Source organism: Oncorhynchus kisutch, linkage group LG21, assembly GCF_002021735.2.
Source record: "Oncorhynchus kisutch isolate 150728-3 linkage group LG21, Okis_V2, whole genome shotgun sequence".
Classification (NCBI taxonomy): Eukaryota; Metazoa; Chordata; class Actinopteri; order Salmoniformes; family Salmonidae; genus Oncorhynchus; species Oncorhynchus kisutch.
The window spans coordinates 19,351,859-19,379,791 of record NC_034194.2 but is presented as its reverse complement, the minus strand read 5'-3'; the positions used below and the strand labels follow the sequence as shown (position 1 = coordinate 19,379,791).

At 40.0% G+C, this 27,933-nt stretch overlaps 1 protein-coding gene across 1 annotated transcript; it reads left to right on the top strand.

Moving 5' to 3' along the window:
- Positions 1–4,873: 4,873 nt before the first annotated feature.
- LOC109866202 (endothelin-1) lies at positions 4,874–17,939 on the top strand. The gene is made up of 4 exons (XM_020454757.2): positions 4,874–5,128; positions 14,899–15,067; positions 16,998–17,126; positions 17,235–17,939. The coding sequence occupies exons 1-4, from the start codon at positions 4,963–4,965 to the stop codon at positions 17,341–17,343; spliced, it is 573 nt and encodes a 190-aa protein (XP_020310346.2). The 5' UTR covers positions 4,874–4,962; the 3' UTR covers positions 17,344–17,939.
- The last annotated feature ends 9,994 nt before the right edge of the window (positions 17,940–27,933 follow it).

The window sequence follows — 27,933 nt, the reverse complement described above, 5'->3', positions numbered from 1 at the left end:
TCTCAAGAGAGACAAGCGAATGTCTTTTTGAGGGAGAATGGGAGGCACAGACATTCATGTCGCCTAGCTGAGCTCTGCCTGGAGTAAACCAAACCTAGTATGGGGAGGCCTTTAGCCACAACAAGAGTGGGGTTGAGCCATTTTTTATATTCAGCATCACTCTGTCAATTAAAATATATTATTCTTTCTAACAAATATATCTACATATATTTCAGGATATGAATCCCTGGAAATTCATGTAAATCATTACAGTTTTGAAAAGATAGCTTGTCCAAAAAAAGTGGTCTCTTGGCACAATTAATGCCGGGAATGAGATAAGTTGAGCCGCGGAACAAGATAAGTTAAGCCGCCCGCCTACAAATTTCTGCACTGAATGAAAATTTTCCACAAACTTTTTAAAACCATGTCTATCTTTATTTCCCAAACACAATTCAACACAATCACAATCACGTTTTTTGTCTTTGAATAATTTTAAGCATCTTTTAGCACATATTTAACACCTATAACAAACACTGTACTTTTTTTGACACTTTTAGGCCAGGCCCTGTTGTTATCTCATATCCCAGCGATAATGCCTGGGAAGAAAACACTTTGCTCAACTTGCCATTGGCTCAACCACTGGCTTAACTTACCCCAAGGCAACCATTTTGACTACTTTAGCCCACACAGCTACAATGATGCACTTTCATGCTAGCGTTAGGACCTCATATTAAAACGTATAGCGATGCCAACTGATGAACCCAATCTTAAAATCTTCTTTGGTGTAGATACAAGGATCATGAAACCTCAATAAATGGATAACACAATAAATGAATTTGAATTGTTAAAAATCATTTTTTGGACCTAACTTGTCCATTGTGGTTTCTTCCTTTACAGACTCCATGAAATGATGATCTCTTCCTGTATATTTGGTAAAATTATAAATTTTGTGTATGGTTTCCTAGAAACAAGGGTTGCTCAACTAATCCTCAATTTACTGTCCCTACTAGACAGAATGCATTATGAAGAAAATTGTGTGCCCGTCACATATTTCATAAATCAAGTTGTTTCTTTTTCATGATATTCTGTGATAGTGTGTTGCGCACGCAGGACCGTACACACACACACACACAGGCACACAGGCACACAGGCACACACACCCATCCAACCTATACGCCGGTGTAGACGTAAATCCAAGACACTCCAATTAGTATGTTGCGTTATGTATTCATTTGTGGCTGTCCATTATCCATTTTGTATGATATGTTACAAACTGTAATTCGTTCAATATGTAACAAATTGCAATTTGTATAATATGTTACATATTTGCAAAACATATATGTTGTGAATTCTAATTTGTTGTAACTTATGTTAGCTAGGTGGCTAACATTAGCTAGGCTATGGGTTAGGGTTAAGGTTAGGGTTAAGTTTAGGGTTAGGAGTTAGGTTAAAGGGTTAAGGTTATGGTTATGGTTAGGGGAAGGGTTTGCTAACATGCTAAGTAGTTTCAAAGTAGCTAAAAAGTAGTAAATAGTTGCAAAATGGCTAGTTAGCTAAAATGCTAAAGTTGTTTGGGATGAGTTTCGAACACGCAACTTTGGGTTGCTAGACATTCACATTATACGCCCACCCATATGGTTAAGGTTAGGGTTAGGTTAAATGGTTAAGGTTAGGGGAAGGGTTAGCTGGCATGCTAAGTATTTGCAAAGTAGATAGAAAGTAGTAAGCTGTTGCAAAGTTGCTAATTAGCTAAAATGCTTAAGTCCGTGATGAGATTCGAACAGGCAACCTTTGGGTTGCTAGAGGTTTACATTACAATCCCACCCCACTTTCATTTGTGCCTTTCTGTAAACTTCTGTCTTGTGTAATCATACCAAATGTAACATATCATACAAATTCAAGTTTCTCGGATTTACATTTTCTATGTTACGTCTAGTCTATGAAACCATTTGCCTGGTCACTAAAGCACAGTATCTGTCTAAACTACTGGCACACTCTGCGATGGCTGTCCTGCCTTTGTGACATGTCACATATTTAAGGATTAGTCCTTCCCTTTGTAGATGACATTATTTATCAACTGTTTTCTGACATGATTCGCCTGTTTTATTTTCCTTTAATCGCTCTCCAATAGTGTCCTTTTGTGCTTTCTGATGTCAGTCCAGGCAGTTAATCTACATTCTTTGGGCCGTGTTGTCTAGTACTCTAGTGGTGACGCTCGTGTTTTCAGTCTGTTCAGGAGATCATAGATGAAATTTCCACTGCAAATTTGAAAGGTTAGCAGTCTATCTGCCCCTAGAGGGCTTTCCTAGAAGAAAGTGAAAATATTATATAATTAGCATTCATTTCCCTCAGCTGACCCTACCTTCCTAATCACACTTCAGGAACTGGCTCCTGTTATCTAAGTATAGATGCAGAAAGAATGAAGCTCCAGCTGTAGCATTGGTGCCAGGATAAATCAGTTGGAACCGTCTGTATTGGGAACACACTTACTGCAAGTGTCCTTAGAATTACATACATGTAGTTATTGGCTTATGGCTAGGGTTAGGGTTGAGCCAGGGTGAATCTTTGTGTTAGTATTAAGGTTAAGGTTATAAACCGTAGGGTTTCAAAACCTAACCTATAGCCATAACCCTAACCATTTGGATTATGGTAAGAAATAGGGTTTAGCGGGGGTGTGGACATTTAGCTTGGCTTAGGGTTAGAATTATGGTTAGGATTTGGGTTGAGCCTGGGGTGTGGACATGAAGCTAGGGTTCATAATGCACATTGTGTAGCCCTGATAGGATAAGATATCATGGACATTTTCCAAATTTGGTGTGGTTGTGTGACTGACTGTGACTGTCCTGGAGTGACTGAACATGTGGTAAGTCTAATTGTGGTTGGAGGTCAATGGAGTAATTGTACTCAGGACATTTGAGAATGTCCTCCTAAACCCAAATCTGTCATTTACTAAATCACCCAATAATCATTCTTTACAGGTGTTTGTCATCAGCTGAGTGAAATGGAGGGGGGAGTCATGCTGTTCTAATTGCACTAATGATCATCCACAAGGTGCTCTTGTTTTTCCACAAGTCAGTTAAGTCTGGATAATTGTAATAAGACATTTTAATGTTTTATCTTGACTTAAAACTTGAAGTCAAAGTTCTATTTGACATTTTACCAGATGGCCTTTGTGATTTTAACGATTCGGTCAAAAACATATTCAACAGAGGAGGAGAGAAAGACAGAAACATCTTACAAAAAAAATCTGCATTGTGTCAAACAAATTCTGAAATGATGAGAAATGGACCGTGAAGTCATGTCTCCTGAGCCAGTAGAAAGTGTAGCCAAGGGATCACACCTATGAGTCACAACACAAAATTGCCCCTCACCCATACCTCTTAAAAAAGAAATTAAATGACTCTTTCTGCCCCTCCTTTGATCAAAACATACCAGCAAGCTTTGCCCTTTACTTTAGAGAGACTTGTAGGGTAAATTTAGTTTTTACATTCTGCACGCACTGTTGAGATATCCCTGCAGCGCTAACCCTGGGAGCCTAAGTGAGTGAGTGGCCATATTTACTGACAGTTGATGACAACCTGTTCATTAAATCTTCCGCAGACTTTGCGGGAGAAAAGTTGGGCTGAAAAGTCTCAGAAGTTTTTTTGTCTCCCTTTTTCCCCTTCATCCATTCCCACCCCATCTCACCTCAAGTATCTAATTGCTGTAGCCAGGGGCACAGTGAGCAAAGATGTTGTTTTGTGTTTCACCAAGCCTTTAATTTTCTCTCCTGAATGCAAAACTAAGCCTAATCTCAACTAATGAGAAGTCTAAGACTCTGCTAAATGGGAGTGAGGGTAGGAAGAAATAGCCCCTGTGGTGGGACTCAGAATACTCCAGTATACCTACTGTGATCATGTTACAGGCCCCAATGAAGAGTGCACAGGGAAACCTTCACGCATTAAAGCATTAGGTTACTCACCTTCACAGTTTCTAGATATCACACACAACCTCCAACAACACAGACCACAACGATGATGTTAGTGCGTCTGGGCTTTGATCGGATTCAAATGTGATGTGCAAATGGTATAGCCAAAATGGTATAGCCAAAAGGATGGAAAAAACACTCTAACAAACAAAAAGCCCGGGTTAAAGAGAGGAATACGGGAGTACTGTAAACTATTTTGAAGGCAGCAAAACTTTACCTAATACAAGACCAATACAAGACCCTGACTTAGAGCAATGAACAAAATGTCTGGCACACAGATGCGTTAATTGAGATGCTTCAATGGACTCTTTATTCTTTTAATTAAAATGTTGGTTTGCCACAATGGGTTTCCCTTGGTTTGGCTAAAAGACACGGTGCTAGACAGCTTCCCCGTATGAAGTTGAGGATTTCCTCCAAAATACTTTTTTTTCTAGCTCCAAAGACTTGTTCTTTAGAGCTCTCTATGCCAAACATATCCTCAAAATCCACTGCCTGCTGGGAATCTGACAACCAATTATTCCCCAGTTCCCTTCCCACTAAAACATCTGCTTTCCTTGTGCTCTGGTGCTGGATTCACCACAGTGCTCTATTCTAATCCCAACCGGCTTGGCCCTGTGACAACACCTTCAGCACACCTTTCGGTATGTGGTCAGAAACAATCCTTTCTCAAGGCAGCTCTCTCCTGCTGTATGTTATCAGTAACAGGCAGGCCTGCAGCACATAGCAGAGATGTACACTTAGTGTAGTGTATCACTGCGCGCACACACACACACACACACACACACACACACACACACACACACACACACACACACACACACACACACACACACACACACACACACACACACACACACACAAATGTAGGGCTGTTGTCCATGTGTGGGACTGTGGGGGAGAGGAGAGGCAGAAGTAGTGACAGAGACTGAATCTGGGGAGGAGGAAGGGAGGGTGTGCTGGTGTCTGAGGTGTTGCTGCTCCAGACCAGTGCCTGGGACTGACTGTAGAACCTCTCCATGCTTCACTTCTCACTGGTCCCTGCTTCTGGAAATATTGTCACTCCTATTTTTGAATTTGGATCTGTTTGTACTCACAGCTGTTTGGAACATTGGAACAGAATAATGGATCTCACCACTTTTTACTTCCTGACCACTACTTTGGTTTTGATACTGGAGCATGAAGGTAAAGACCTTTCTCCTACTTTGTTATTTTAGTTATGTTTTATTTAACTAGGCAAGTCAGTTAAAAGAACAAATTCTTATTTACAGCGATTATTGAGACCGTATGAGAAGCTTGCACGTTTTGTTTTAACTGGCATAAAGTGTGCTTTACTATCCTGCGGGGTATACTTGTTGCACCTGAGCTGTGCTTTAATAGAGATAACATGTAGTAAGTGATTGAGAGAGCTCACGTTGGTCATGCCTTTGAGCTGATGCCAGGGTCAACTGTCAGCTTTGACTGTGTGCTTTTATCCCTGTCTGTTTTGATATGTTATTCAAAGGAGCAGTGTGTTAAGTTGATTTATTGAATCTAGCCTCTTTTATATCATTTTTACTACGCTTGTTATGAAGGAGATGTCTGCATCCCCTGCTCAAGAGTCACCCTATTCTGTATGAGATTAGAAAGAAATTGTTTGCATAAAAATTACCTCTGACGTAATCTTTGCTGCTGATGCAATGTTGTGAGCTGATCTAATTAGTGTGCTGTTGTCGAATGAGAAGAGTGTTATATATTACAAGTCTCAAAACATGGTCCTGCGTGGTTCAGTTGGTAGAGCATAGTGCTTGCAATGCCATGGTTGTGATTTCAATTCACACGGGGGCCCGGTGTGAACATGTATGCACTCACTGTAAGTCCCTCTGGATCAGAGCATCTGCTTAAAGACTAAAGTGTAAAAATAGGAAAAAACTCCAATGGATGAAATGTACATATACTTGAAACTACAGTATAAGCAAAGCAGCATCCCACTTTAGAATGTGATCATATATGTACAAATAAATGGGAGAAATGTGGAGATTCTGACCACCCAAAGGCCTTATCTATTCTTGAGGCCCATGTTCTGGACCATAAGAGTAAGATGCCAGCTAATGTAAACCATAGTGTTCTGATTTGTTTTCCAACAATGCACTTAAACTTCAAGGACATCTTAACTCCACATTCCAGTTGGCAATTCCTTCAATTTCCCTTTAGCATTTTCCCAGGTTGTTGCTTTATCAATTTACCTGGTAAGATAAGGTCAAGTAAATTAATAAAATGGCTCACAGATAAACCGTCAATCACAACTTCCACATTTCTCATTACATAACATTTTACTTTAATCTAACATATCCTCAATAGGACCATGTTCATCAACCAAACAACATTTGATTGTGTGACCTGCTAGTATTGGTCTGCAGGACATTTTAAATGAGTGTGTTTTTGATACATGAAGAATCCTAAACCACTCTGCTGTTGTGGTAGCCAGACATCCGATGCTTATGAATCTGAGGGAAAAGTTCAATCCACCTAGCTACGTTCTCCTTGATCGAAGAAGGACAAAACTGATATGTTTAGGTCCGGACACAAATGAAGGTAAGATGTAACTATCTAGAGATACGTACTCTCTATAGATGCGTACTATTTCTATAGATATCTTGAGATTTGTAATATCAAAAGATACAATGCAACAGGTGTTCACAATGGGGCTGTTGCATTACACCATGCAGTACTTTTCAGGAATTTGGACAACTCATTCAGCCAAATATAAAAAAGATACTGTTATTTTGGTCTGAATATTTCTTTGTCGTGTGTTGCTGACCATGTGTGCTGCACATTCCCTTAGGAACCACAGACCATACGTCAGTTCTATAACAGAGATCCCCAGGCAACACCCCACCTCAGTGTAGAAGGCTTTAGCTGCAGGAAAGGGGATTCAGCTCTGGTGGTGGGCTGAATTGAATAAAATGGCTTACAGATAAACTATCAATTACAGCTTCGACATTTCTCATGACATGAAATTGATTTTTTTGTTGTTTAATCTAACATATCTTAAATATGAGTACATGTATCAACCAAACAAAATGTTATTGTGACCTGTTATTGGTCTGCAGGACATTCTAAATGAGTGTGTTTTTCATAAACTGCATACTGGTTATCCATGAAGAATCCTAAACCACGTAGTTGTGGCAGCCAGACATCTGATGCTTATTATAAGGGGTTGATAAATAGCCTTTTTTCTTTTTTTTCCTTTTTTAAATCTGAGGGACAAGTTCAAAATTTCTAGCTATGTACTCCTCGATCAAATAAGGCCAAAAGGTATACATTTAGTTCAGGACACAAACAAAAGTAAGGGTTAGCTATGTAGAGATAAGTACTCTACCTCGATATCTCTAAATCAGAAGATACAATGCAACAAGTGTTCACACTGGGGCTGTTTTTACATCGTGATTTTGAGGAATTTGGACTAGTCAACCAGCATAATATTACAAATATATTTACTGCTCTTTGGGTCTGAATACTTCTACGTCATGTGTTGCTGCTGCAAATTCCCTTCAGAACCATAGAGCATACAGTTTTATAATGGAGACCCCCAGGCAACACCTCACTGGTTTAGAGGGCTTAAGCTGGAGGAAACAGGGATTCAGCTCTGGTGGTGGGCTGAGATTTAACCGCACCCCAGTGATCTGAACCAGGAAAAACATGTTCCATTAACGTCAATCCTAATTGTATGGAGAAGGAAACCTTGTAGACTATTTATCAAGGTCAAGACTTCATTAAGGCAAATAAAAAAAACAAAAAATTAAAACACAAATTAAACATGGATTATTATTGTGGATTATTATTATGGATTTTATTAGATAGATACTTCTTAAAAACTATGTCCTGTGTCATGGGTGTTGTTAAAGTACACTATGGTTTATTGTTTCTAATATATGATAATAAGAGTTCAACATTGGTTAGTTCAGCAATGTCTGGAATCCATACAAGCTATTATACACAGCAAAACTGTTGCTTGTGGTAACATGCCACCCATATATTGTATTGTACCATATATAGTGCATTCAGAAAGTATTCATACCCCTTGAATGATTCCACATGTTGTTGTGGGACAGTCTTCTACACACAATACCCCATAATGACAAAAAGAAAACTTGTTTTTAGATATGCTTGCACATTTATTGAAAATGAAACACAGATATACAGTTGAAGTCAGAAGTTTACATACACCTTAGCCAAATACATTTAAAAACTCAGTTTTTCACAATTCCTGACATTTAATCCTCTTAAAAATTCCCTGTTTAGGTCAGTTAGGATCACCACTTTATTTTAAGAACGTGAAATGTCTGAATAATAGGAGAGAGAATGATTTATTTCAACTTTAATTTCTTTCATCACATTCCCAGTGGGTCAGAAGTTTACATACACTCAATTAACATTTGGTAGCATTGCCTTTAAATTGTTTAACTTGGGTCAAACGTTTCGGGTAGCCTTTCACAAGCTTCCCACAATAAGTTGGGTGAATTTTGGCCCATTCCTCCGGACAGAGCTGGTGTAACTGAGTCAGGTTTGTAGGCCTCCTTGCTCGCACACGCATTTTCAGTTCTGCCCACAAACTTTCTATGGGATTGAGGTCAGCGCTTTGTGATGGCCAATCCAATACCTTGACTTTGCTGTCCTTAAGCCATTTTGCCACAACGTTGGAAGTTGTGGCAATTTGTCCATTTGGAAGACCTATTTGCAACCAAGCTTTAAGTTCCTGACTGATGTCTTGAGATGTTGCTTCAGTATAATAGTCATTATGCCCAAACAGTTCTATTTTTGTTTCATCAGACCAGATGACATTTCTCCAAAAACTATGATCTTTGTCCCCATGTGCAGTTGCAAACTGTAGTCTGGATTTTTTATGGCGGTTTTGGAGCAGTGGTTTCTTCCTTGCTGAGCGGCCTTTCAGGTTATGTTGATATAGGACTTGTTTTACTGTGGATATAGATACTTTTGTACCTGTTTCCTCCAGCATCTTCACAAGGTCCTTTGCTGTTGTTCTGGGATTGATTTGCACTTTTTGCACCAAAGTGCGTTCATCTCTAGGAGACAGAACGCGTCTCCTTCCTGAGCGGTATGACGGCTGCGTAGTCCCATGGTGTTTATACTTGCATACTATTGTTTGTAGATGAACGTGGTACCTTCAGGCATTTGGAAATTGCTCCCAAGGATGAACCAGACTTGTGGAGGTCTACAATGTTTTTTCTGAGGTCTTGGCTGATTTCTTTTGATTTTCCCATGATGTCAAGCAAAGAGGCACTGAGTTTGAAGGTAGGGCTTGAAATAAATCCACAGGTACACCTCCAATTGACTGAAATGATGTCAATTAGCCTATCAGAAGCTTCTAAAGCCATGCCATCATGTTCTGGAATTTTCCAAGCTTTTTAAAGGCACAGTCAACTTAGTGTATGTAAACTTCTAACCAACTGGAATTGTAATACAATGAATTATAAGTGAAATCATTTGTCTGTAAAAAAAATAGGGAAAAATTACTTGTGTCATGCAGAAAATAAATGTCCTAACCGATAAATGTCCTAAAACTATAGTTTGTTAACAAGAAATTTGTGGAGTGGTTGAAAAACAAGTTTTAATGACTTCCGACTTCAACTGTATCTAATTTACGTAAGTATTTTGTAGAAGCATCTTTGGCAGCGATTACAGATGTCAGTCTTTCTGTTTATGTCTCTAAGAGTTTTCCACACCTGGATTGTGCAACATTTGCTCATTGTTCTTTTCAAAAATTCTTCAAGCTGTCAAATTGGTTTTTGATCATTGCTAGAGAACCATTTACAGATCTTGTCATAGATGTTCAAGTAGATTTAAGTCAAAACTGCAACTCGGACACTCAGGAACATTTACTGTCTTCTTGGTAAGCAACGCCATTGTAGATTTGGCCTTGTGTGTTAGGTTATTGTCCTGCTGAAAGGGGAATTCATCTCCCAATGTCTGGTGGAAAGCAGACTGAAGCAGGTTTTCCTCTCGGATTTTGCCTGTGCTTAGCTCCATTCTGTTGATTTTTCATCTTGGAAAATTCCCCAGTCCTTAACGATTACAATAATACCCATAACATGATGCGGCCACCACTATGCTTGAAAATATGGAGAATAATACTCAGTAATGTGTTATATTGGATTTTCACAAAAAATAACACTTTATATTCAGAACAACTCTGTCAGCTAGGTTATTATTGTGGAGTAACTACAATGTTGTTGATCCATCCTCAGTTTTCTCCTATCACAGCCATTAAACTCTGTAACTGTTTTAAAGTCACTATTGACCTTATTGTGAAATCCCTGGGTGGTTTCCTTCCTCTCCAGCAACTGAGTTAGAAGGACACCTGTATCTTTGTAGTGACTGGGTGTATTGATACACCATCCAAAGTGTAATGACTAACTTCACCATGCTTAAATGGATATTCACTGCCTGCTTTTGTTTATTTTTTTACCCATCTATCAATAGGTGCCCTTCTTTGCGAGGCATTGGAAAACCTCCCTGGTCTTTGTGGTTAAATCTGTGTTTGAAAATCACTGGGACCTTGCAGATAATTGTACGTGTGGGGTACAGAGACTAATGATAGTAGTTATTAAAGACTCATGTTAAATACTAGTGGTGCGCAGGTCAGTGGAATTATGTTTTGACAGGGGGTTCAGGATATATCAATAAGATATGTTTCTGTTTAGAATTTAAGACAGTTTGGTAGGCTGTTTGTTTGTCAACTTGTCTATAAATAGATGCAGTTTCTCTTCAGTCATTATGTTGCCCTAGAAGACTAAATAAACCCTTGCTCACCAATTATGTCATAAGTCGATAGAATGAATGCTTCAATCTAGCTGACATCAGTAAAGTTTTCTCTGTCATCTCTGCTTCTTTCGCGGAGCAAAGATGTTTAGGGACTGGGGAGAAAATGCAACAACAAACCAAAAAACTGGGAAGATTTTGTTTTTAAAAATCCAAATGACATCAGATTTAATGGTTGGAAGGAAATATACTAACTAAAAATGTAATGTGTTGGTCCCATTTTTCATGAGCTGAAATAAAAGATCCCAGAAATTGTCCATACACACAAAAAGCCTTTTTCTCAAAAAAATTGAACACAAATTTGTTTACATCCCGGTTGGTGAGCATTTCTCCTTTGCCAAAACAATCCATCCACCTGAAGATGTGACATATCAAGAAGCTGATTAAACAGGTGCATATTATGCTGGGGACAATAAAAGGACACTCTAAAATGTGCGGTTTTGTTACACAACACAATGCCACACGTCTCAAGTTTTGAGGGAGCGTGCAATTAGCATTCTGACTGCAGGAATGTCCAACAGAGCTGTTGCCAGAATGTTCATTTCCGTACCATAAGCCGCCTCTAAAGTTGTTTTAGAGAATTTGGTAGTACATCAAACCGGCCTCACAACTGCAGACCACGTGTAACCACACCAGCACAGGACCTCCACATTCGGCTTCTTCACCTGCGGGATCATCTGAGAAGGGGGAGTGCCGCGCTGAGGAGTATTTTTGTCTGTAATAATTACTTTTGTCGGGAAAAACTAATTTGGATTGGCTGGGCCTGGCACCACAATGGGTGGACCTGGCTCCCAAGTGGGTGGGCCTATGCCGTCCCAGGCCCACCCAAGGCCGGGCCCCTGCCAAGTCATGTGAAATCCATAGATTAGAGGCTAATGAATTTATTTAATTTGACAGATTTCCTTCTATGTACTGTAACTCAGCAAAATCGTTGAACTTTTTGCATGTTGTGTTTATATTTTTGTTCAGTATGGAAAGCTGTGAAAACGACCCAACATGTTTCTGATCAGATTTCAGTTCTTCTTGGATGCATATTTTATGTGGTTGAAATACAATCAGCTTTTATGATGCTGATAAAGGTAGCACCTTTACAGAAGGTATCTAACTGCTCATTCATGGGGGGGATATTTTCTGAAGGCACTGTATATATACAGGATTACTGGGGATATAATCTGTGGTAGTTCATAACGTTAGATCCAGAACTAATCTTGTAAAAACAGGGCCAGGGGTTCTGACAGTGTTGCCTCAACATTCTGCCGGAGACCGTATCTCACTTAATGGGTTGGTATGGAATAAATAGTAATCTCATGGATGACTTTGGCAATCAACTCCTGAACTGCTAAAGCAATGAACTCTCACTTCTCCAAATAGGTCACTAAATAAAATGTCATCTCAGGAGGTACGCAAGGTTTGTAGTGTAACATTTCTATAGAAAATGCCAATACAGAATAATCCATGGTCCAGGCGTCTGTTTGGCGCGGAGTCTGTAAGACCCCAACCTTTCATTTCCTTGCTAAAAGTCTAAAGCAAGAAATCCACCATTAAAACAGCTCCCTGATCAAAAGATGATTTACCTTTAGCTATTTGCATCAGTCAAAGCTACTTACATAAATCACTGGACACCTGTATGATCAGACTTTCTGTTGGGACATTTTCCCTGAGACTTGATGATAAAGAGCTGAAGAGGACTGCTTGGGTGTACAAGGGAAATATGGTTTCCTTCAAGTGATAAAAAGTCAAACCCCAGCCGAATTATCAGAAGCTGCACTCGTGGCTTGCCCCAACAGACGCCTGAATGCACTGCATGAACTTGCAAGGAACATGCAAGGTACAATGCGGTTGGCCACTGATTCATTGGAGTGCTTTAAATCCAAATCCACATGGCATTTGGGATTCTCCACCACATGAGCTTTATAGCACATTTTATTAAACTATTGACCTTTACAGGGTGTAACAGTTTGATAAAATGTACAAAATAAAATATAAAGTGTAAGAAATATATTAGGGTTAGATGGGGGAAACATAAGAATGTAGCTATGTGGAGACAGTGTCACTATCAGAAAAAAATCCCTGTCTATACTGGACATACAGTGGCAACCTAATCTAGACTTCATCTGGGCTATCAGACTGTAATAATACAGTTGAAGTGGGAAGTTTACATACACTTAGATTGGAGTCATTAAAACTCATTTTTCAACCACTCCACAAATTTCTTGTTAACAAACTATAGTTTTGGCATGTCGGTTAGGACATCTACTTTGTCCATAACACAAGTAATTTTCCCAACAATTGTTTACAGACAGATTATTTCACGTATAATTCACTGTATCACAATTCCAGTGGGTCAGAAGTTTACATACACTAAGTTGACTGTGCCTTTATACAGATTGAAAATTCCAGAAAATGATACCATGGCTTTAGAAGCTTCTGATAGGCTAATTGACATCATTTCAGTCAATTTGAGGTGTACCTGTGGATGTATTTCAATGCCTCATGGGAAAATCATGGGAAAATCAAAAGAAATCAGCCAAGACCTCAGAAAAAACATTGTAGACCTCCATAAGTCTGGGTCATCCTTGGGAGCAATTTCCAAACACCTGAAGGTACCACGCTCATCTGTACAAACAATAGTATGCAAGTATAAACACCATGGGGCCACGCAGACGTCATACCGCTCAGGAAGGAAGGAGACGCATTCTGTCTCCTAGAGATGAATGTACTTTGGTGCGAAAAGTGCAAATCATTCCCAGAACAACAGCAAAGGACATTGTGAAGATGCTGGAGGAAAAGTATCTATATCCACAGTAAAACGAGTCCTATATCGACATAACCTGAAAGGCCGCTCAGCAAGGAAGAAACCACTGCTCCAAAACCGCCATAAAAAAAGCCGGTTGGCAACTGCACATGGGGACAAAGTTCGTACTTTTTGGAGAAATGTCCTCTGGTCTGATGAAACAAAAATAGAACTATTTGGCCATAATGACTATTGTTATGTTTGGAGGAGAAAGGGGCAGGCATGCAAGCCGAAGAAGACCATCCCAACCGTGAAGCACGGGGGTAGCCGCATCATGTTGTGGGGGATGCTTTGCTGCAGGAGGGACTGGTGCACTTCACAAAATAGATGGTATCATGAGGATGGAAAATTATGTGGATATATTGAAGCAACATCTCAAGACATCAGTCAGGAATTTAAAGCTTGGTCATAAATGCATCTTCCAAATGGACAAGCATACTTCCAAAGGTGTGGCAAAATGGCTTAATGACAGCAAAGTCAAGTTATTGGAGTGGCCATCACAAAGCCCTGACCTCAATCCTATAGAACATTTGTGGGCAGAACTAAAAAATGAGTGTGCAAGCAAGGAGGCCTACAAACCTGACTCAGTTACACCAGCTCTGTCAGGAGGAGTGGGTCAAAATTCAACCAACTTATTGTGGGAAGCGTGTGGAAGGCTACCTGAAACATTAAACAATTTGGCCAGTGGGTCAGAAGTTAAACAATTTAAAGGCAATGCTACCAAATACTAATTGAGTGTATGTAAACTACTGACCCACTGGGAATGTGATGAAAGAAATAAAATCTGAAATAAATAATTATCTCTACTATTATTCTGACATTTCACATTCTTAAAATAAAGTGGTGATCCTAACTGACCTAAAACAGGGAATTTTTACTAGGGTTAAATGTCAGGAATTATGAACAACATAGTTTAAATGTATTTGGCTAAGGTGTATGTAAACTTCTGACTTCAACTGTGTGTCTGACTGACATCAAATGTATAACCAGTGATGATCAGTGTCTTTCTGAGGGCTGGATAAAACGCTGTCTGTTGCCAAGTTTAGCCCAGTGGCAGTAAGATGGCCTATAGACTCTGAGAGGGCTGGAGGACACTCAATAAGTGAATTGTTTTATAGACTATTGGCCCTTATGAGAAGCACATAATAGGATTGATGTGTCACGATTATAACAGCATTAGCAGTGCCAAATGAGCTACAGTACACACTGTTCTTCAGAAACGAATACAAATGGAGTGACCGCAATCTCACAATTCTGTACCCTATGTCCTTGTAAAAGGTTCATTAGCGTGTGTTATCTTGATATAACGCTTTATTCATGGGTTTTCTCATTCTCCCAGCATACTCAGACTCCACCTCCATCCCTGGGACTGGTTCAGAGGAGGGCCCCGTGAAGCTGCTTAACCACAGGCCCCTTCGGCGGGAGAAGCGTTGTTCCTGTGAGAACCTGAAGGATAAAGAATGTGTGTACTTCTGCCACATCGGCATCGTCTGGGTCAACACTCCTGGGTGAGTCCGTCGAGACACTCACACAGGAACATCACACAACACAACTGGAATTCACCCCCCCCCCCCCCCCCCCCCATAAACATACCATAGCTAGAAAGATCCTGAAGGCACATCTCTGTGTTGTGAAATCAGAGATACATCTATACATAGTTTTGGTGGATTGAAAAGGTGGAAATGCGTAACATTTGAATGATAAATTCTCATGCTGTATCTGATTTTTGTATTGCACCATGGTGTGTTGTGACAGCGCAATGAGAAGCCACAGGGTTTTTTTTTTTTTTTTTGCGTTTCATTATCACATCAGGGTGTAAGGAGCTGGATGATTTGTGGTACTCTGTAAATCTCAAAACCACAAAGTGTCAAGGATTTCATTTAAAATAAGAGGCAGCTACTGTTTATCATCAGCTCAGACTGTCTCTCAACTCTTTTCTGCTGAAGCTTCTTGTGTAACATAAATAAAGATATCTACTCACATTTTTCAAAAACAAGTAGTGTAACTCTTCAACATTTACTACAGTCAACCTACAATAAGATGGATCTGAACATACCTCCTGACCCAAATATCCCACATCCAATTAGTTGGAGCAGTGGTTAGGGCATCTGTCCTCTTGTTAATTCCTTGTTTCCCCCAAAAGAGCTTTCATATGTGTTCTGGAAGTACCAGGTTTCTATAAGTTTGCCACTATGCTGTACTTCCCCATGGTTAGCCAAAAACAGCTACTAAAGACTAAGGCCTATACATTTTAGGTACTATGCTATGTTTAAACATGGAATCACAGTAGTAGTATGCAATTATGTAATCCCTTGTTGTTGCCATTATCATATCATTGGTAATACCACACGTCCAGCTACCAAACATTATTAAAACAAAGGGGTGGATATCGGCAGTTAGGAACTGATATTACATTTCATATTAAAGTTCACAAATAACCATTCATTTCCAAAATTAGCATAGGGTCTTATGAAACTCATGTGTGGTTTCTATTAAATTCTGTTGACTCAAGCGATCTACTTCCAACGCCAACTCTAGCAACTACGACAGGTCACAGTTCCTAAAAATTTGAGGACATTTACTGGCAGTCATAGAGACAGGCATTCACCGTCCAAAAAACTACAACGGGGAGAAAGAGATGAGAAAAGAAAGGGTCACCTTTCAACAGCTGCCAAAAACACAGTATGGAATGCAGATGTGTTGGTGTTTAAAGAGCAGGCTGCTCTGACAGACCAACCAACCGACCTACCGACTGACTGACCTACTGACCGACTGACCTACCGACAGATAGATGGGTGCATGTGTGTGAGTGTGTATGTCAGCGTGCGAGGGATGAGTGCATGTGTGTGATGGTGTGTGGAGAACACAGGGAGGAGGTGACCCTGTTTGATGGGGATGCTTTGAGCCGTGCATGGCATCTGGAATCATTTTACGGTGTGCATGGTCTTGTTAACATGTTCCAGGCATGAGATGGGCATCGAGCCATAATGGCGGGCAGGCAGACATGCTCTGGTTGGCATCGGGATAAAGGTTCATTCCCAGAGCAATGAAAGAGCAGCTTCAGGAGATATAAATGTGTTATTACAGACTGCCGTCCTCTCTGTGTCCTGTAAGGCAGGTTTAGTACATTATACCCTCGAGGCTCATTAGACACCAGTGTTTGCCCAGCTTTTCAGGGTCATGCGGTTGTATACAGTACATGGTAACTGCTTAATTGGTTCTGTAAAAGCATTTTGTGAGTGCCAATAGTGATAGGATATTGAGCTATTATGACCGCTTGAAGATACAATTCCAGACATCCTGTGCTGTGCTGTGATAAAATAAAACAAAACACTGAGTTCCCTTTGTAGGTTAAGAAACACATCCATTCAATTCAAAGAGATTGTTAATCCTTCCATGTACAAAATGTGCTCATCAATCCCCTAACTCTGTCTCTAGTCAGATAGTGCCATATGGAGTGGGCTCTTTCCCTGTTCGACTGAGGAGAGAGGTGGGACGGTGCTTCTGCGCGGAGAGAAATGACTTGGAGTGTCGTCACTTCTGCTCTGCCTTGCGTACACTCAAAGAGTAAGTGTTCTTGATTCACATCTCAAGTGGGTTAATATCATTGCTATGCCATGTCAAGTGTTGGGAGGAAAGGAGTTTAAATTGTCATTGTTGTCCTAATTTCCATAGAGGTGAAAATGATTTGGTCAAGAGGAAGTTTGCGACAAAGTTTAAGAAGAGATATAAGGCTGGAATCTCGGATGAAAGGAACCAACAAACACTAATTCAAGAAACCTGAAAGGAGAGAATGGACATCACCCTCGTTCCATGTGTCATCCACTTTCATTGGTCTCTTTTACAATAGGATGCAAAAGAACATTGTACAATGGTGGCCTGTGTCTGAAATGTATTTATGAAATTATGTTGTAACTTTGCCTTCTTTTTGTCATTGTGAATAATTTTTGAATGATTTTATTGCTGTACATAAATATTTCCACTTTACAACATACAGTACATACATAATTTTGAAATCAGATATTGTTACATTAATGCAGAAATGATCAGTATTAAGAGAGTAAATGTAAATGTCTTGTATCTCTGTCAAAAGTATCTGTCATTTCAACATGTTTTGACCACTTACATCCATTGGACATGTTTTCTGTCATGAAGTTTGAAAGTGAAAGATGTACATGCCGTAGATGCAAAGCAATGCTGTTCGTTGTTCTTCACAGTGAGTTATATGCCAAGCCAGACAGGAAATAAACTGTGTGATCTAGGACAGGTGGGTTATTGTACAATATAGCCAAAAGTAAAACATTTACAGTTGAAGTCAGAATTTTACAGACACTTAGGTTGGTGTCATTAAAACTCATTTTTCAACCACTCTACAAACTTCTTGTTAACAAACTATAGTTTTGGCAAGTCGGTTAGGACATCTACTTTGTGCATGACACAAGTCATTTTTCCAACAATTGTTTAGCAAGGAAGAAACCACTGCTCCAAAACCACCATAAAAAAATCCAGACTACGGTTTGCAAGTGCACATGGGGACAAAGATTGCACTTTTTGGAGAAATGTCCTCTGGTCTGATGAAACAAAATAGAACTGTTTGGCCATAATGACCATCGTTATGTTTGGAGGAAAAGGGGGGATGCTTGCAAGCCGAAGAACACCATCCCAACCGTGAAGCATGGGGGTGGCAGCAGCATGTTGTGGGGGCAAGGAGGCCTACAAACCTGACTCAGTTACACCAGCTCTGTTCGTAGGAATGAGCCAAAATTCACCCAACTTATTGTGGGAAGCTTGTGGAAGGCTACCTGAAACATTTGACCCAAGTTAAACAATTTAAAGGCAATGCTACGAAATACTAATTGGGTGTATGTAAACTTCTGACCCACTGGGAATGTGATGAAAGAAATAAAAGCTGAAATAAACCATTCTCTCTACTATTATTCTGACATTTCACATTCTTAAAATAGATTGGTGATCCTAACTGACCTAAAAAATGATTTTTTTACTAGGATTAAATGTCAGGAATTGTGAAAAACTGAGTTGAAATGTATTTGACTAAGGTGTATGTAAACTTCCAACTTCAACTGTATATTGTTTCATAGATGATTTTATAGCTAATACCTGACAACATACCCTATATCCTTGTGGTTTTATGGCACAGTACCTTAGTTGTCACATTGATCTTCCATCAACCCCTTGAGTTTAGATCTGCCTGTGAAATGTTCCCTCTAGGCACAGCCTAAGAAGTGTGTGTGTGTGTGGTATGTACAGCATGCATGCCTTACAATGGAGTAACTCATTGGCTGAACGCCCTAGCCTGTCCAGCATTTATGGAGCAGAAGAAGAGTGGCTGTCATCCAATCATCATCCCCCTCCTTTCCTCTGCTCACCTTACAGTCAGGTCGAGCATTGCTTTGGGGATCAGAGATGGACCTCGTCCTCTCTGTGCTCCCTGCAGACTGAAGAAGCCTGAAGAAGCCTGTAGGACCGCTGGATTGAACATGATTACACCCTCAGCCCTATCTAGTCTTCTCCCACAATGCTGTGCTCACAGGTCACAGGAAAATAACTCTGTTCCATTGGATATTGGGCCATGGTGTCTCAATGCATGATTTGTGGCTTTATGCTACTGCAATTTCTTCAACTTTGCTCTCATATTGTTTACAGTGTTGTTTGCAATGTTTTGTTATAGATTACTGCGGTACATCCAACCGTCCCATGAGGATAATCAAGTAGGACAAATTCTACACACAACATAAACAAACATATGAAGCAGAAGCCTCTCAATTTTATCTGAATGCACCATGATAATTCCTTTTCTTTTGAACAATTTCTTGGAAAAATAGAGGTATTGCATGAACAAAATTCACACATACTGTATCTTCAGAAAATCGAACAAATGGAGAGGTGGAAACAAATGTCTCCTGTAGACAGTTCCCATCAGGCCATATATTACAGATGGATCTTCAGGGTCAGATATATAGTGTGCCCAGGGAGCTTAAGTGTAACTAGAACTCACATCTGCTTCTTATAAGACCAAAATTGGCCAAAGCTTTTCCAATACGAGATTTCTTGGATAGTCCACCGTTATAAATGCAAAGGCATTAATCATTTAAAATGCACCGATTTTAAGTTAATGTTACCTTAACAAAATACAATGCTTTTTTTAAATTTCTGCCTAAAATGACATGCCCAAATCTAACTGCCTGGGGTTCAAACTGTAGAATCCAGTTCCTACATTTTAACATGAAAATAGATTTTATCAAACAAAACAAAGCTACTTTTTATCTCTGGGACCCTCAGGATGACAAATCAGAGCAAGATTACTGAATACATTATTTACCTTCAGAGGTGAATATATCAAACCAGAGGCCGTGATAAAAGCATTTTGTTGTTGTGCACTCTGCTCAAACAATACAATGTTATTTTTTCACTGTAACAGCTACTGTAAATCTGCCCGTATAAGACATGTCTATGTCCCGGAAAGTTGGCTGTTACTTACAACGTCAATCTATTCACATTAGCGCACGTTAGCAACAACCGTCCCGGTTTAGGGACACCGATCCCGTAGAGGTGCTTCAGAGACGAAGAGAAAGGACTACTCAGGACTTTAAATGCAGGCCTTAGATACAAAAAATACATTATAACGCAGTATTACAACCTATGCGTTGTTTGCTCTTTAACGTGTCAATTCATATGCCTTGAGTAAAGCCAGAGTGTCTATCTATGAGGATGACTCAAAACTATACATGTCAGCTACTACAGCAACTGAAATGACTGCAACACTTAACAAAGAGCTGCAGTTAGTTTCGGAATGGGTAGCAAGGAATAAGTTAGTCCTAAATATTTCCAAAACTAAAAGCATTGTATTTGGAACAAATCATTCACTAAACCCTAAACCTCCACTACATCTTGTAATGAATAATGTGGAAATTGAGCAAGTTGAGGTGACTAAACTGCTTGGAGTAACCCTGGATAGTAAATTGGTGCGGCTGGCTTCCGGGTTGGATGCACGCTGTGTTAAGAAGCAGTGCAGCTTGGTTGGGTTGTGTATCGGAGGACGCATGACTTTCAACCTTCGTTTCTCCCGAGACCGTACGGGAGTTGTAGCGATGAGACAAGATAGTAGCTACAAAAAACAATTGGATACCACGAAATTGGGGAGAAAAAGGGGTAAAAAAAAACATTTAAAAAAAAACATATTGATATAACAGTAGCTAAGATGGGGAGAAGTCTTTACATAATGAAGCGCTGCTCTGCCTTCTTAACAACACTATCAACAAGGCAGGTTTGTCGCACCTAGACTAATGTTCAGTAGTGTGGTCATGTGCCACAAAGAGGGACTTAGAGGGAAAATTTCAGTTGGCTCAGAACAGGGCAGGACAGCTGGCCCTTAAATGTACATGGAGAGCTCACATTAATGGCATGCATGTCAATCTCTCATGGCTCAAAGTGGAAGAGAGATTGACTTCATCATTACTTGTTTTTCTAAAAGGTGATGACAAACTGAACATACCGAGCTGTCTGTTTAAAATACTTGCGCACAGCTCGGACACCCATGCATATCCCACCACACATGCCACCAGAGGTCTCTTCACAGTCTGCAAGTCCAGAACAGACTTTGGGAGGCGCACAGTACTACATAGAGCCATAACTACATGGAACTCTATTCCACATCAGGTAACGGATGCAAGCAGTAGAATCAGATTTTAAAAACTGCTAAAAATACACCTTATGGAACAACGGGGACTGTGAAAAGACACACACAAAGGTACAGACACATTACCATACCAGGCAGTGATGCAACCAGTCATGCTCTCGATGGTGCAGCTGTAATTCTTTTTGAGGATCTGAGGACCCATGCCAAATCTTTTCAGTCTCCTGAGGGGGAATAGGCTTTGTCGTGCCCTTTTCATGACTGTCATGGTGTGTTTTGACCATGATAGTTTGTTGGTGATGTGGACACCAAGGAACTTGAAGCTCTCAACCTGCCACACTACAGCCTAGTTGATGAGAATGGGGGCGTGCTCGGTCCTCTTTTCCTGTAGTTGAGTTGAGTTGAGTTGAGTTTATTTTTATTTTTACAGGGACAGTGCACATTAATCAACATTTCAGTAAAAGTGCCGGTTTTAGCCAACCGGCTAATTTTCAACCGCAGTCCCTGGGCAGGTTATTAAAAACAATTACAATATAGACAATAGCAACATAGAACAAGCAAGACATAGCATACAGACAGAGCAACATAGGACAAGCAAGACGTAGCATACAGACAGAGCAGCAAAAAACAAAAAGCAGCAAGACAAAATTCATAAAAGCAACAAAGTGTTTCCACACCTCACAAGCTACAGACAACAGACAACATGGAGTGGCAACACACAGCTAGGGACCATGTTCACAAATCTGATTGACCTTTAGCCATGTCTTCAAGCATTTTGTGAAAGTGTGATATGTGGTGCAGTTATGTGTGTCTGATGGCAGTGTATTCCAGACATGGGAAGCTCTCACAGAGAATGCAGATTTACTAAAGGTGCTTTTCCTTAGGGGAACTATAAAGTCACCTCTCATGGCAGACCTTGTGGATCTGCTGCCATATGTCTGGGTTTTCTGTTTAACAAAAATATTGAGTGGAGGGGGAGCCAGGCCATTGAGGATCTTGAATACAAGACATGCAACAGTGGTCCACAATCATCTCCTTTGTCTTGATCGCGTTGAGGGAGAGGTTGTTATCCTGGCATCACACGGACAGGTCTCTGACCTCCTCCTTATACAGTAGGCTGTCTCGTCATTGTCAGGCCTACCACTGTTGTGTCATCGGCAAAATGAATGATGGTGTTCAATTCATGCCTGGCCATGCAGTCATAAGTGAACAGGGAGTACAGGAAGGGACTGAGCATGCACCCCTGAGGGGTCCCCGTGTTGAGGATCATTGGGCCAGATGTGTTGTTACCTACACATTCTTGAGCCTTGTTGGTTAAGCTTTAGCTACCTGCAGATTCATATTCCAGAATTTCATGGATAGTGGCTTGCTATGACAATCCATTTGTACTGTAGCTATAGGTTGGAATTATGGTTAATTGTTTAGCTAACTAGCTAACTAAGTACAAATCTAAACAAAAGACTCGGCCTTCTATTGCATTCCATGTGTACATGTCTAGACAATAGTGACCCATCCACTTACTTAGATGTGGCTGGGGGTGGTTATAGCATTTCTTTCACATAACCCTTCAATTTAGACAAGTGTCTGGGTAAGCATCATCTAATAATTATCAAATATTTTTATCTGGACACTTTTAAAGTCAGATTAGGGTATAGGCCAAGGACTAGATAAAGTGTATGTTTACTTAGTGTAGGCTACTACTTTCTCCACTTTTTGTCTCAAAATCTTTGGTTGTTTACTACACTACTTTACTCACTCTATTTAGCACATGGCCTCACGTGCGAATCCTTAAGGAGATGGGTGGTTTCTAATGCTTAAGAGGGAGTGAACAATGCTAAATAGGTGTAGACAAAGAAGAGCTCTCCGATAGGTGTACCAAAACATTCAAGGCGCATTTTCTCAAAAGTGGGGTTTCAAGTTTTTAAACTTTCAAAGCAGAATTACTTTCCCATTACGGGACCATTACGTTCCTCAACTGTAGTGTAGGATATATAATTTTGTAACTCTGAATCTCCATGGACACTCACTCAAACACTGTCCCAAGTACTCACAAGTTACAATAGATACCCTAGTTAGCGAGTTCAGTGAAACTTGTTAACATAAATATTTATATTGTCCACATTGTAACAAACTTATGGTTGCATAACAGCACATTGTGTAACATTACCATGGTTTTATATTGAACCATTTCGGAGCCAAGGTCAGGCAAAAGAGGGGGTACGGAAATACAGATAACCCGCGATGGGCCAAACCAAAAGATACAAAACTTTTACCATCACGTGTATGTACAATATTGATATGAAAAAGTGTTTGTACACCAAAGAAAAACATTAGCTATGCAGCTGTAATTACATTTTTTAAAACACACTGAATTATTATCAAATTATTAACATCCCCTCTTGACCTGGCCTATTTGAATTGGTCCTTGTGTGCAACTTGATGCATAATCTAGGGGAACAATATCACACTGCTACACATGACACAAGTAATGTTTCCAACAATTGTTTACAGACAGATTATTTCACTTATAATTCACTGTATCACAATTCCAGTGGGTCAGAAGTTTACATACACTAAGTTGACTGTGCCTTTAAACAGCTTGGAAAATGAAATAAAATTATGTCATGGCTTAAGAAGCTTCTGATAGGCTAATTGACATCATTTGAGTCAATTGGAGGTGTACTTTGGTGCAAAAAGTGAAAATCAATCACAGAACAACTGTCACGGCTGTTGAATTAAGTAGACCAAGGTGCAGCGTGGTAAGCGTACATATTATTTTATTTAGAAAAGATGCCGAACAAAACAATAAACACTACAAAACAAACCGTGAAGCTAAAGGCTATGTGCCATAAACAAAGTCCCTTTCCCACAAAGACAGGTGGGAAAGGGCAACCTAAGTATGGTTCTCAATCAGAGGCAAAGATAGACAGCTGTCCCTGAGAGAACCCTACCCGGCCAAAACATAGAAATACAAATAATAGAACATAGAATACCCACCCCAAATCAAACCCTGACCAAACCAAATAGAGACATAAAAAGGATCTCTACGGTCAGGGCATGTCAACAACAACAACAGCAAAGGACCTAGTGAAGATGCTGGAGGAAATAGGTACAAAAGTATTTATATCCACAGTAAAAACAAGTCCTACATCGACATAACCTGAAAGGCCGCTCAGCAAGGAAGAAGCCACTGCTCCAAAACCGGCATAAAAAAAGATAGACTACAGTTTGTAACTGCACATGGGGACAAATATCGTACTTTTTGGATAAATGTCCTCTAGTCTGATGAAACAAAATAGAACTGTTTGGCCAGAATGACCATCGTTATGTTTGGATGAAAAAGGAGGAGGCTTGCAAGCTGAAGAACACCATCCCAACTGTGAAGCACGAGGGTGGCAGCATCATGTTGTGGGGGTGCATTGCTGCAGGAGGGACTGGTGCACTTCACAAATTAGATGCCATCATGTGAGAGGAAAATTGTGTGGATATATTGAAGCAACATCTCAAGACATCAATCAGGAAGTTAAAGCTTGGTCGCAAATGGGTCTTTCAAATGGACAATGACCCCAAGCATACTTCCAAAGTTGCGGCAAAATGGCTTAAGGACAACGAAGTCAAGGTATTGGAGTGGCCATCACAAAGCCCTGACCTCAATCCTATAGAAAATGTGTGAGCAGAACTGAAAAAGCGTGTGTGAGCAAGGAGGCCTACAAATCTGACTCAGTTACACCAGCTCTGTCCGGAGGAACGGGCCAAAATTCACCCAACTTATTGTGGGAAGCTTGTGGAAGGCTACCTGAAACATTTGACCCAAGTTAAACAATTTAAAGTCAATGCTACTAAATACTAATTGAGTGTATGTAAACTTCTGACCCACTGGGAATGTGATGAAAGAAATAAAAGATGAAATAAATCATTCTCTCTACTATTATTCTGACATTTCACATTCTTAAAATACATTGGTGATCCTAACTGACCTAAGACAGGGAATTCTTACTAGGATTACATGTCCGGAATTTAAAGTAGTTTAAATGTATTTGGCTAAGGTGTATGTAAACTTCCGACTTCAACTGTATATTCAGCTTCTTGCGAATTGAAGGAAATATATGAAACACAGAGAGACAAAAGATAAATTATTTCGTACCTTTTTATATATTTTTCTTGGTAAATGTTTTGGGGAAGCTTGGCTTCCCTTGGAATCTATGAATACACTCCACTGCCCCAATGTCAAGTACTCATGTTGCACAGTACTGCAGCCAGACAGCAATCGCTCACCCTTAGGAACTACGGTGATGTCCTCTCTTGAGACAGCTAAGCTGATAATTATATTTTACTGTCTGGAAATGATTCCTTTCTCATTGGGATTTTACAACACCAACACAGAGCATTAAGCACATTAAGGGCTGGATTCCATCCTTATTGCCCAAGTATCACAGATGATCCATGTTAAATTGTCATGGTCATTTCCATTTGAGCCTACGTACAGTATACAGTGTTGACTGTGAATGCAGTCTCCTCGACCACAGGAACATACAATGACAATTAATGCCATTCATATAGCCCTTACTAACAGGAAGCAGTAGGGTGAATTCAGAAACACGTTTTCACTTTCGGTCTTCTCTAACCTCTTTTGATATCTATCCAAAAACTTAACCCCACACATGATACATTTCTGAAATGCCCAAGATGTAGCCTAATCACACAAAAATATCAAATGTTTATATCATATTCACAGGAGGCATTACACACCCATTTGTGTATACTTAGCCAGAATCATATTTTCAGTTTGCATATATTGAACTGGGACAGTAGGGTAATAAACGGGGTCACCATTAATATCGTCCTAATTGTATCCCAATGACAATTCAATTCACACTTTGTTGTTATATTATCATCTTGAGGATTTCAGAAATGCATCTTGTGTTGGGATAATACTATGCTGGATAGAGGTCGAACAAGGTTACAAAAGACGGAAATGCAAAAAGTAGGACAGCTTAATCCTGACACAATTCTTCCACTTCCTGACGGGCCGCTCCCAGGTGGTGATGGTAGGAAACAACACCTCCACTTCGCTGATCCTCAACACAGGGTCCCCACAAGGGTGCGTGCTCAGCCCCCTCCTGTACTCCCTGTTCACCGATGACTGCATGGCCACGCACGCCTCCAACTTAATCATCAAGTTTCAGGAGGCTGAAGAAATTTGTCTTGGACCCTAAGACCCTCACAAACTTTTACAGCTGCACAATTGAGAGCATCCAGTTGGGCTGTATCACTGCCTGGTATGGAAACTGCACCGCCTGTTACCGCAGGGCTCTCCAGAGGGTGGTGCGGTCTGCTTGCCTGCCCTCCAGGACACCTACAGCACCCGATGTCACAGGAAGGCCAAAAAGACCATCAAGGACATCAACCACCACAGCCACGGCCTGTTCACCCCGCTATCATCCAGAAGGCAAGGTAAGTACAAGTGGATCAAAGCTGTGACCGAGAGACTGAAAAACAGCTTCTGAAATAGCCATCACTAGCCTGCTACCAGCCAGTTATTCAACCTTGCTCGCCCTATATACATAGAAATGGAATCACTAGCCACTTGTACATACTGTATTCTATTCTACTGTATTTTAGTCAATGCCACTCCGACATTGCTCGTCCTAGTATTTATGTATTTCTTAATTCCATTCTTTTACTTTTAGTTTTGTGTGTATTGTTATGTATTGTTAGATACTACTGCACTGTTGGAACAAGGAACACAAGCACTTCGCTACACCCGCAATAACATCTGCTAAAAATGTGTATGTGACCAATAACATTTGATTGATTTGCTTTAAGGCATATGAAAGTACACATGTTGCAGAAGGCATTTCTGCCAAAAAAACGCATTTTTATTTAAAAATAATCATTAAGTTCAAATGCGTCTCCTGTGAAGTAGTGATGCGCATTATATGCCTAGTTTCCTGAAACAAATCACATTTGCAGTTTGTTTTGCTTGTGTTTCGGATTATGTTGCGCCCAATAGTAATGAATGATAAATAATGTATTGTGTCATTTTGGAGTCACTTTTATTGTAAATAAGAAGCTAAGAAAAATAAGAAATAAGAAAATAATATGTTTCTGAACACTTTTACATTATTGTGGATGCCAACATGATTACGGATAATGAATCGTGAATAATGATGAAACAGATGCACAAAGATCACGCCCCCAAGACATGCTAACCTCTCACCATTACCAATAACAGGGGAGGTTAGCATTTTTTGGGGGGGTATGATATTTATGCCTCAGTAACTTTCTCACTCATCATTATTCACAATACATTCAGAATTATCCATAATCATGGTACAGTAGCATCCACAAGAGTCACAAGCTTGATGTAGTCATTGCGTGCTAGCAATATGGGACCAAATACAACTTTTGACTAAATCTAATACACTATAAGGGGGCCGATTTCAACCCGAGTTGTACTCAATTTTCTCTCTATGCCTATTCTGACCTTGAACTTAAGTATGAGCTGCACCATATTTAATAAAGGGTTGGCTTAAGATAAATGTACTGAAAACCCTATTTGAATGAAAACTACACAAGGAAATCTGTTAGCAATCAAGTGGGAGAGTTTTCAGCAGTCACATTAAAAGTATTCATCATGCGCAACGGAACCACGCCTACAACGCCTGTTATGAACCTTCATAAGGTAAGTCTGAAGACCAACTGAGAGGAGCATAGGAA